At 41.2% G+C, this 12,050-nt stretch overlaps 1 protein-coding gene across 2 annotated transcripts; it reads right to left on the reverse strand.

Annotated features, from left to right (window-relative positions):
* Window positions 1-531: 531 nt before the first annotated feature.
* Window positions 532-11,009, reverse strand: scml4 (Scm polycomb group protein like 4). Of its 2 annotated transcripts, none has more exons than XM_026143220.2 (6): window positions 10,696-11,009; window positions 9,638-9,840; window positions 6,247-6,376; window positions 3,866-4,078; window positions 2,646-2,791; window positions 532-2,278 (listed from the first exon to the last, which is right to left on the reverse strand). In XM_026143220.2, the coding sequence occupies exons 2-6, from the start codon at window positions 9,833-9,835 to the stop codon at window positions 2,153-2,155; spliced, it is 813 nt and encodes a 270-aa protein (XP_025999005.1). In that variant the 5' UTR covers window positions 9,836-9,840; window positions 10,696-11,009; the 3' UTR covers window positions 532-2,152. The 2 variants fall into 2 exon arrangements, with proteins under 2 accessions (XP_025999005.1, XP_025999007.1); XM_026143222.2 differs by having other exon boundaries at window positions 10,743-10,909.
* Window positions 11,010-12,050: the final 1,041 nt, after the last annotated feature.

Here is a 12,050-nt window from a genome sequence, read left to right on the forward strand (position 1 = left end):
GAACCACAGCAAGTCAGCCAGACCACGTGGCAGACCACATAAAGTTACAGAGCTGGGTCACCGGGTGCTGAGGTGTGTAAAAGTCATCCACGCTCTGCTGATTCAATAAAAGCAGTTTCAAACCAACTGTGGCATTACTATCAACACAAAACTGTGCACCAAGAACCTCATGACATGGGTTTCCATGGCTGAGTAGCTTCAGTGGATGTATTATAGGTGCCTCACTTCACAGTAGTTCATCCCATAAATGTACTTTTTGTAAACCTTTGTACATTTATACTTACAATTGGTTTTCAAAAAAGAGAAGAAATTCAATTAAATAAATTCAATTGATAGTATTATTTCTGTCATTGGTAATTTTCTATACATGCTGATATCCCAGAAATATCATATTCTCAGTTCCTTGGCTATGATACATCCTGCTTTGTCTGTTTTACCATACAGCTCCTATTTCAGATAAATAAACACAGTTTTATCTTTCATCCTTTATGTTAACTAACAGCACAAAATCCAGTTAAATAAGAGACAGGATTAAAATAAAGCCAGGTTTATTTAAGTATCAAACAGTAAAGAACATCAAAATTCAATTAACATAGGTCACTAACTCAAAAATTGACAACATCCAGAGATTCTTAAATTTGTTGAAATAGCTCATGTGCTAAATGTTTGTGTTCATTTCTTGCATGTCTTTAAAATCAAGTTTGATAAAGTGAAACTGTTTTTTTTAATCATAAAAGGTACTAATCAGTCTGTGTTGTACAAACAAAGCATTTAAGCATTGAAAAAAAACAAAATTAAAGTAAGTAACAAGTACTATACACATTAAAAAAGGCATTGTTTAACCAAGTTTGACAAATACTGTGTATGACTACCTTTTGTACAATGTCACACAAGAAAACTGAATTTGGTGGCTGCATAGCCCTGATTCTGACATGGCAATGTTTAAAAGAAACCAAAAACAACCCCCAAATGTTAATGCTCGAGACATTTTACATACAGCAGTTTCCCTTTTTAACAGTTAAGGGATGAAATCCTGCTCCATTCTAAATGACTGAAGAGGTAACGTATGAGAAGAATGTAACCTGAAGGAAGTCACAGAGGTGAAGTTTGCGAGTAGATATGTTGTAAAATGTAGTGATTGTAGTGGTAGTATCTGTTTCGGTGAGCACCCAGTTGTACGAGGTTTATTAAATTCGCTTTGTCTCATGCTACATTGCAACCTCAGTGGAAAAAAGAAGTCATATTTCCTTCCTGTCATTATGAGCACTGTGTGATTACAGACATCTACGACTGGTAAAAAATCTTGGTCGCTTCACTCGAGCTCCGGTGTGGTTTGTGGTCAGAATCTTCACGTTAACAAATCACTTCTTTCTTTATTTCTTTATTTTTTAAAACTTTTTCCAAATATGAGCTCTATCACTCCTTTCTCATGAAGTTTTACACATTCCAGTATTATAAATGTACACTTTGTATTGTCAAGTCTTTGGCACATAAACCATTTGCTTGGCCAACAAGTGTGCACTTAAAGTTCAGAGATGTTTGAGAACTGTGCTCTCAAAATGGCTCAGTAACAGCGCTGTTTTGTTCTAGATTATCTTGCAACAGACTTCCAAATCGACTTAATGAACAGTTTGAGTTATTAATTACAAGTCATGTCACCAACTTTAACCTGGATAAACGTGACCAAGTGAGGATAAAATGGACTATCTTAAAAGTCCAGCAGCAAGACTTTGTAAAGTTTAAATGTGTTACTGAGGTAAAGCACCCTAGAAGTTTATAATGATATAATACAGTATCCAGTGATTATGATCTGCACAAATTAACAATGCCCAAGCTCAAAAATTATTATTACAGGTCGTACTTCAATATACCGTAGCTGCCATCTGTTTGGCGACAAACTATTTACAATCTATAGCAGTTCAGGTACAAAGTAAAGAGAGACAAAAGTAAAATAACTGTTTGAGCTCTTAAATGTCCTAACATGTACAGTCACAGTGTCCAATCTGTGGACAAAGTGTGGTGTAAATGTAGTAAAAGCCAGCATATATTTGGATCAGACGTTCGTGATGTATTGCTGATGACTTAGAAAGGTTTCGGGAATCGGCACCGACTCGTTGCTCTTAAAAATTAACGAGGCGATCGAGGACTCGGCTCACAACCGGCTCTGCTTGAGCCTGTCGATGTGGTAGCAGAGTTTGAGCGCTGGTCCCAGCTTCAATCCCAGGTACTTCATCATCATCTCGCTTTTCAGAAGAAGTAGGGCGTCCCCATCTATTTCCTGGAATATAGCAAGATATAGTTGTAAAGCAACGGAAAAAAAGGATTACTTTAAATATTCCACTCAAGTGCTGTGTGAGAAATGGAGGCAGCACAGTGACTTATTTAAAAGGCTCGGGGACAAACCTTCGTGCACTTTAAAAATTCTTTAATAATATTCATGCAGTTTCCATTTCAGCTCATTTACATTCAGGACCACAGGGCACTGGGTGACAGATAATTTGAGCTACAGCTGTCATATAAGAGATTTTTAAATAGAAAGCATACCCTGCTTCTTGTAAGCTGTGCCCCAGTGCATGTTGGGAAATGAGCTCAGTTCCAGTACATTTAGTATTTAAGTTACACGGCATTAAGCGGGTCGGACTTACATGCTTCCTGAATGCTTCCGCATGGGGTCCCAGAGCTTGGGGATCAGCATCTTTAATGAACCAAACCACATCCTCCACACCCCAGCTGGAAGGGTCCTTACCAACAGGACGCTTGCACTCTCCAGCTTCTGACATTGGGCTGTAGGCTAGATAGCAAAAGAGGACAGGCAGGGTGAATTTTTATTCTAAAAAACAAAAACAAAATTGATGATCTCATAATGTTGCCTGAAAAGAACTTAGAACACAGTCTATAGACTCTGAAGTGATGCGAAAGAGCCTTTACTGCTCATCTGGGTTTTTGTTTTTTTTTTGGCTTCTGTAAACACTTAAGAGATAACGTCTCAATCGCTAGTTTTGAGTTTTATTAATAGCGCAGCAGTCTTTTATTTTGAAATTTCACCCAGTTAGATTTACATAGATGATGAAGGAGGGTGTAATTTAGCTTGTGAGTAAAAAGTTACTGAGCAGAATACTTGGTTTCTCAGCCAATCAACCCCTTTCTTTCCTTACTTCCTGTTTCGAATAACGTAGATGGCGTCGGCCAAAATTCTCAACTCATCGTTTCAAAATAAGTCGGCAAAACAATGCTTGTGAAAATGCTAGAAGTAGCTGGCCTAGCTCTGTCTGAAGGAAATATTACAGAGACACTGTCACCTCCTAGGCTAACCAATTAGGGAAAACGACAATTAAAAATTGTATATTACAATTTTACAAAGTGTTACCTTTGAGTCACACTGAATTTAGGCAGTATTAGCATGTGTACTACTTATGTCAAGCTTCTTCTCATGGGTCTTCCAGAGATTGCTGATCTCAGCATATTTCGGTAGAGGTCTCAGGTTAATCTTTTTGCATTGCACAAAATTCAATTATATTGAAGCTAAAAAACTCCAGGGTTTCTCACACTAAAGCTACAGCACACCTGACTGTGTGACTTTACTTGGGCAGATCTATGATGGAAACCCATCCCAAACCACTTACACCACAAATGACATTATTATGCTGTAAACTAGCACAACTATAGATGTAGGCAGATGTTAAAGAAATGCATATGAAAATAAATGCAAACATCTCTTGAATGATGAGTGATCTGGGCCTTCATTTGTCTAAATAATTTCATCTCTAAAGATATGGATAACATAATTACAATGCAAGTATAAACCAACACTAATGGCACAGGTGATGTGCATGGAAGTGCACCTGGCAATAATTTATAGCCTCACCATTTCTGTTTCCTTCCTGGTGACTTCCTGGGCTTGACGCTTGTCTGCACATGCCTGCTGTAGCAGAGCAACTGCTGCCACGGTAACCGTAGGACTGCTTCATCTGATACTGTGACGTCGTGACGCTGAATGCAGAGTCACTGGGATCTATAGCATAGCGCCTCGAGTCCACCGGTGGGTCACATAAAAAATCATCAGCCAATGGCGTCTCCGCTGGGGAGGGAAGTACAGGAAGTGGCATTGTTAAAGCCAAACCCAACAAAAAAAAAAGTTTCTTTTTTTAACATGACCATTGCAATTATACTGTGAGATATCCCATCATGGTTATCAGAGGATGTACCCTAACAACCCTGAATGAAACGACTTTCATGGATTATCATGAAAGCTTGATATGCCTGAGTTGCACTGAGACAATGGCAAAAAAACAAGGTTAAATTAAAAAGCTAATGACATTTCCTGTTGGCCTTAGCTTTAGACTGTGTTAGGCACTAGTTGATATTAACAAGCAAAAAGATGCTGAACATAGTACAAGCTATTATAGCTTAAAAATCATTGCATAAAGCTCAATGTATAGCCTCAAAACACTGCAAGTGTGGCTGTATTGTTCAAACTGGGTGATAGATACAAAAAGTAGAAGGACTGTGATGACCATATGAAATTTATAATGAGTCAAGAAAAAAAGATTCTTAATATCTTACTATATTTTCAGACCAGTATAAAGCCTTTGGGTGTATATAGTATATTAGACAGCTTCCTTTCACCAGACTAGAATAATATAGAAAGAACTGTATAATAAATACAAAGCTAATCTTTAGGTAAGCTGCATTAAAGCCCCCGCGGTCTGTAACTGTATGGATCTGAAATGGATGAAAGATAGTCAGTAATTCCTCAGAGTCTGCTCCCTTTGTGCCAGCTTTTCAGCTTGTCAATAATGTAAATGCTTGCTAGTTAAGTCAGAACCAGGCAGATACAGATTTTCCTAATGACAGATTTATAACATTGAAATATGCTACTAAGATGATTTTGCATTACTTCTGCATTATGCTCATGCAAAGGTTAAATGTACTGCTATTGTGTTCTGAAAAATCAATTATGATTAAGATCTGGGCATGCAAATTTGAAGGATTACACACCCCCACATGCACACAATAAGGCACATGTGCCCTACAGAATGTATTTTGATACTTTTCAAATATAAGCAGTTAGATATATAAGCAGTATTTTGCTGCATATCTACGAGTTCATTGCAACAGCTAAAAAGTCGTCTTTGATCTTTACATCATAACGTATTACTGCGGCACATACTATATATATGTGCGTGTTAAAAATAAGATTTAGAAGATTAGTCACTCAAAAGGAAATGTATACTTCCAATATACATAGATGCTCCTGAAATGCTTTTTTTCCACTGGAGGAAAAAAAATATCAATATCTGTCTGGGTGGCACCACGGGGATCGTGCTGATTTTTTGTCTGCATGCATATGCGCATGTGCACTTCATCTCTGTGTCTACAGTCTGACATCAAACACTTTTCATGATTTGCATGAACAAAGAGCAAACGGCTGGTCCTTGACGCATGAGATTTCCCCCCTCTAACCTTAAATACACTAAAGGCAGCCTTTAAATATTTGCTTATTCAAAGCAAGGCTAATCTTTAGGGTGGGAAAGATGTTTTTAAAATGAAAGAAAGCATGGTTGTATGACTTTTGTTTCCTATTTAAAAGAATATTTAAGATTCGTACTTCTAAAAATCTTATTTTCTAAGCAACTAAGGAAAAGAGGCTGGGAAGATTGGAAGGGAAAACAAAAATATGTAACTGGGTTATGTGTGAAGGTGTGAGACCTTTATCCTAAATAAATCCACATATGCTTGTGGTTTAAATTAGATAAATAAATTAGGGAAAACCAGTCACTAGTGTATTTAGAGAACAAAAATGAAACATCACATTGGAAAAAAAATAGACAGAAGCATTTTATCTTGCCCCTCAATTAAAGTCAAAGGCAGAGTAGTAAAGGATGGGGGGTTGTGGGGGTGGGAGATAATACAAGAAGTAGACAAAACAAAAAAGAAGGTGGAGGCCACAAAGTCACACCATCACTTCAACCAGTGAATGCACAATGAGAATCACATTTTGAAAAACCACCATTGGTTAGCTTTCCCTCAATCGTTCTTCCTATTATTCTGGGCCATAGTTCACATCTGTTTGCATGCATATGTGTGAATGAATGTGAGACCGTATGGTTGATTATGTGTATGTTGGAATATGTATGTTTATCTTTAATGAATGGCTTATTTCTCCACTATTGTTATTATTAATGGCCAAGCTTCTTTATGGAAAAACTGATCATTATAACTGTGCGTGTCTTTGTGTCTTTTTACCTGTCAGGACCTGTGGTGTGGCAGAATGGGGGACGATGGCAGCGTCCTGTGGGATGGAGCCCATCTCTGGCTCTGGTGTGCTGCTGGGAGGAGAATTGGCTAGAGGGGACATCACCATCCGGGGCTTCAGCTACAGGGGAACATACACATGCAGTCGCTAATTAGAGGTTCTGCATGTTGAAAACTGACATGGGTGAAAGAAAATCCTTAGCTATAGCTGTAGAGTTCCTATAATGCAGCACATACTATAAAGTCTGGTTAATGGGCTAGGCTAAAGCCCATTACTGTAGATTTACAGCTGAGGACAAAAGCATCTTGTTGTGAGCTTTGTTTAAAAGCAGGCAGGCAACCACAACAGATAAACTCACCAAACACTTTATTAAATACAGTCTTGGTTAAGCCCTTTTTTGCCTTCAGAGCTGCCTTAATTCCTTGTTGCATGGATTCAGCAATGTTGGAAACATTCCTCTGAGACTTGTGTCCATACTGACATGAGAGCATCAGACAGTTGCTGCAGACTTGTCAGCTGCACATCTATGACGTGGATCTCTTGCTCCACCACATTACAGTACAGTGAACTCTCTGTCATGTTCACGAAACCAGTTAGAGATTATCTGAGCTTTGTGACATGGTGCCCAGAGCAGCCAGCAGGTCATAAAGGGATAGGGATGGTCACCAACAACAATCAGGTAGGCTGTGTTGATATTAAGGGGCCAAAGGTTTGCAAAGAAAATATCCACTATACCAGGGGTGGGCAACTCCAGGCCTCGAGAGCCGGTGTCCCTGCAGCTTTTAGATGTGTCCTTGAACCAATACAGCTGAGTTAAATGGCTAAATTAGCTCCTCAACGTGTCCTGAAGTTCTCCAGAGGCCTGGTAACAAACTAATCATGTGATTCAGGTGTGTTGACCCAATGTGAGATCTAAAACCTGCAGGACACCAGCCCTCGAGGCCTGGAATTGCCCACCCCTGCACTATACCATTCCATCACCAAAAACAAGCTGAAATGCTGATACAAGATAGCATGGATCCATGCTTTTATGTTGTTTACACCAAATTTTGGTGCAAACATTCACACTGGCGTAACCATTTCTACATGGCTAAAAGCACGGAGCTAGTGTTGAGCGATTGGTTGATTGAATATTTCCTTAACAAACAACTGAATTATACCTGCTAAAATGGCTGGTGAGTGTAGAAAAATCACAACTTACAATACCGAGATACATTTACCAGCTTTAACTTTTTTCATACAAAATGTCATCACTTCTGCCCCAAGTAGAGGAGCTTAAGTATCTCGGGGTCTTGTTCACAAGTGATGGGAGAAGGGAGCGGGAGATCGACAGACGGATTGGTGCAGCGGCCGCAGTGATGCGGACGCTGTACCGGCCTGTCGTGGTGAAGCGAGAGCAGAGTGTAAAAGCGAAGCTCTCAATTTACCGGTCAATCTACGCCCCTACCCTCACCTATGGTCACGAGCTGTGGGTAGTGACCGAAAGAATGAGACTACGAATACCCTTCCTCCGAAGGGTGGCTGGGCTCTCTCTTAGAGATAGGGTGAGAAGTTCGGCCATCCGGGAGGGGCTCAGAGTAGAGCCGCTGCTCCTCCACATCGAAAGAAGCCAGTTGAGGTAGTTCGGGCATCTGATAAGGATGCCCCCTGGGCGCGGTTTTCCAGGCATGTCCCACCGGGAGGAGGCCCCAGGGCAGACCCAGGACACACTGGAGAGATTATATCTCTCGGCTGGCCTGGGAACACCTTGTTTTTTCCCCGGATAAGCTGGAGGAGGTGGCTGGGGAGAGGGAGGTCTGGGCTTCTCTGCTTGGGCTGCTGCCCCCGCAACCCGGCCCCAGATAAGAGGAAGAAAATGGATAGATGGATGGATGGATGTCATCACTTCATCATTTTATCCTTTTTAAAATTCTATGAAAACTCTCAATTTATGCCCAAAAACGTGTTTTGTGAGCTCACAGTCAATTTGGCAAATTTATTACTGATGGTTATGCGTGTTGAATGTTTATGCCAAAGTTTAAGAAGTTCCCTTAAGATGTTCCTTAGACACCTCATTCATGAGCATGGGATACGGTATTCCATTCATTCACGTACTATATAGTACTGAGCCACCCATAATTTCTTAATAGTTTGCTAGGAACATGGAAACTATAGGTGCAACGATTTATTTAAAACTTTGGAAATACAAATGGAAATAGTATATAAAGGAAAATATTGATTCTCTACTATTCTGATAAGCTTATAATCCCACCTTTATTCTTCAACACAGCCTTCAACTCTCATATGCAAGCTTTCTTTTCATTTCTTTAAGAAGTCTTCAGGAATAGTTCTCCCGGCTTCCTGAAAGACATTCAAAGCTCTTCTTTGGATGTTGGCTGCTTTTTGATGCGTTCCCAGCCAAGATGATCCCACTCTGCTTCAAAGATTTTGAGGTCCAAGCTCTGGGGAGGCCAATCCATGACTCATGGTGTTCTGTTGATTGTTTATCTATCCAGGTATGCTTTTACTACATTTGCAGAACGTTTGAGATCATTGTCTTTCAAGACATCTGGATCAATGTCTACATAAGACCTGTTACCACTGGCTGCCAGTCAGCATACCTCAGCCTTTTCTACCTGTTTCCTTTCCTTAAGGATAACTTCATGACAGCAATCCTTCCACAACAGATGGTGCAGCTGAAGTGCCAGATGCATCTCTCAGGTCCAGTGTCATTGGCTGGAATTTTTCGTATTTCTTAAAGACATCACTTTCAGATGCTGTTCATCAGCTGCAGATAGTTTTTTAGGCCTACCACTGCTTCTTATGTCATCCACTTGTCCAGTTTTCACAGTTTTTTAAGGATTAACTGCACACCACGATGACATATGCCAAGTTTTCAGCTGATAGCAAGGAATGAGGGCTGCCTTAAGACTACCCAGTGCTGTAGGTGATGAAAATAGTGGGCCATCATGAATACAGACATTCGAGCAAAATAAAGAATGAAAGCTAGGTTAAGTATATGTTTCACAAGGAAGAAAATGCCTTAGTCATTCAAAGGAATGAAAACACAACATGACAACATGAAAACTGTGTGAAAATTCAACTGTGTTTGCTCACAGGAAGACTCAACGGAGTGCACTCTGTGTAAAAAGAAAAATGCATTAAAAGCATTTTCAGTTGTTGATCACATATGTGAGGGAAGTGGTTTGTATGTATAACCACCAAGGGTTCAGGGAAATACGTATAGATTAGCAGCCTCAAAACACAGATGACCTATACTCAGTACTGTATATGATCGTATGCTGTACCAACAAAGACTCCTGCACTGCTGTGTAGACACGGTTTCCCTCTTCTATTAAAGGAATGCCCATCTACATGATTAAACTAAAAAATTAAACTGACCTTAAAGCCAGGCTTCCTGCCTCTTTTCTTCGGGACCTTAAGAGGTGACAGAGTTTCAACATAGTGGCTCTGGAACTCCAGCTTTCGGATAGGAGGGCGTCCTCGCTTCCTGCCAGGCACCTTACCTTGGGGCCCCGGTATGAACTGGGGGTCGAGAGCGGAAGCCTGCATCTCCGAGCCGGCGGACAAGGAACTCATCAGACCTGAGAGACAGCGGGAGAGATTATCAAACTCAAAGTGGCAGCTTTTAAAAAAGCGTGCAACACTGCTCAGCTGCAAATCACAGTGGAAACTCAGAGGCTCACTCACACACACTCACCGCCCCCCTCCTTCGAAACACACCAAAAATATAGGAAGTAGTAGAAACAAAGCCACATAAAGCTTTGTACTTTACTCCACCCCTCCCCCCCCAACCCTCCAGCTGCAAAGATTGCAATAAATATCATTACTGCACTACGAGAGAGAGGGAAAGAGAGAGAGACAAAGCCCCGCAAGCAGGCAGACACACAAACATAGGAAATGAAACCCACAACACCCACACACACTATCAAACAATCAATGAAGTGCGCTGTCACACAGACACACACACATTTACACACGCACAGGCAGTACTTTCAAGTGTTTGATTGAGTGCCATTAATCCACACTGCCTCTCTCAATCTATCTCAATCAATCAATCCATATTATTTTGTTTTGGGTTTTTTTTTTAATTATATAAAAGAATCAGCTGACTTTGCCTTTGAACACGAAGCTCTGTGCTTTACTTCTCAGAGCTCTCCTGCCAATTTACCCGGTCAGCGGCACATTACTCTTTCATTTCTGTAAATGGCTAAACAACGCCTTGATGCAACTTGACTCCAGTGCAGACAGACAGCAGTCTGCAAAGTATTTGCCACTGCAGAGAGAGAGAGAGAGAGAGAGAGAGAGAGAGAGAGAGAGAGAAACAGGAACAGAGGCAGACAGACCACGTGAATACGTACGATGCCTTTCATCCTCTCTCTCTCTCTCTTTTCCTCAAATAGAAAAAGCTTCAAAGTGACCTGCTGAGCGTTACTTACCATGCACACAGCTGTCTGTGCTAATTGCCGTCTCTGTGATGCCTCACCTCAGCAGCAGATTTATGGATGTCCCCCCCCCTTCTCCTCTGACAGATCTCGCTTGCTCCAGCAGTCTGCCGCTGCTGTCCTCCGCTGCCACACACTGACTGTCAAGACACCGGCAACTCCGCGTGCCTCTCTCTCTCTCTTCCTCAATCTCCGACACAACCCCCTCCTCTTTCTCTTCTACCCTAACCCCCTTCCTGTGTGTCCCCTTTCAGTCGCCATAGCAACACGCCTCTAACATCCCGTGGCAGCCGGCAGACGTGCTGAGCTCAAAGCACTGTGTGTGTGTGTGTGTGTGTGTGTGTGTGTGTGTGTGTGTGTGGCAGTGTGTGTGTGTGGCAGTGTGGGACAGTAATGTAATTACAGTTGCTGCATCTCGGGGTTCTTCTTGCCTGTCTTCAGAAAAAAACAACAAAAAAGAAGGCTTAGAGCGGGTGACAAAGGATTCAAGCTGTGCACTGTTTTGTGCTACAAGCGTATGAGTTACACACAGTAAAATGTCTGTTTTTTCATTTTTGGAGAAGAAATTTCTGCACAGGAAGATTATTTTCTTAAAGAGTCCAGACCAAAATTGGAATATCTCGCTATTTGTTTTTCCTTTGCCTGATTACTTTTGAATCCATGAAGCTTATGCAGACTGGCTTTAAGGTAAAGAGATCAATTTTCCCTGTAAACATCAAACGGTTCCAGCAGAAGCCCCACAGCCCCTTTTGGTTGCGATAAAAGATCACACTGCTGTCAGAAACTCAACACTCTTCCTTTCATTTATAGTCTTCTTTGGCTTCTATGTCAGCTAATGTAACGCATTTCTTGTTTTATCTGTAATGAAAAAGAAAACAAACATGGAAAGACAAAGAAAAGGGGCCAGCCAACGGCTTGTCTGTGTCTCTAAAGTAAAAAAGAAAAGAAGAAGAAAGCAGGCTCGAGAGGGCTTATTTGCTCTTAAAGGTTACAAGTGTACCAACTCGGGCTTTTCCCCTCACTGCATATCGATTAGTTACGCCCTGGTTGCAATGCCGGTTCCCGTTCCAAGCTGTATTTGTGGGGTTTTAACACTCAATCAGAAGCAGGTTAACCTTTCAAGAAGGAGCCTCAATCCCTGACGCACGCAGGGCGCCTGCATTCGCGGCCTCTGCGAGCGTGTAAAGAGATTTGTCAAGAGTCGGCTGCAAAGCTTCGCTCACGGGATGTTTTAACAGTGAATATTAGGTGCCAGGTGAAGTCTACGTGATAATAAAAAACAACAACGACAGTAAACAGCAAGGTCAGGACAAATACTCTGTAAAACTGTACATATACACGCACTGTAA

This window comes from Astatotilapia calliptera, chromosome 15 (assembly GCF_964374335.1).
Source record: "Astatotilapia calliptera chromosome 15, fAstCal68.1, whole genome shotgun sequence".
Lineage (NCBI taxonomy): Eukaryota > Metazoa > Chordata > Actinopteri > Cichliformes > Cichlidae > Astatotilapia > Astatotilapia calliptera.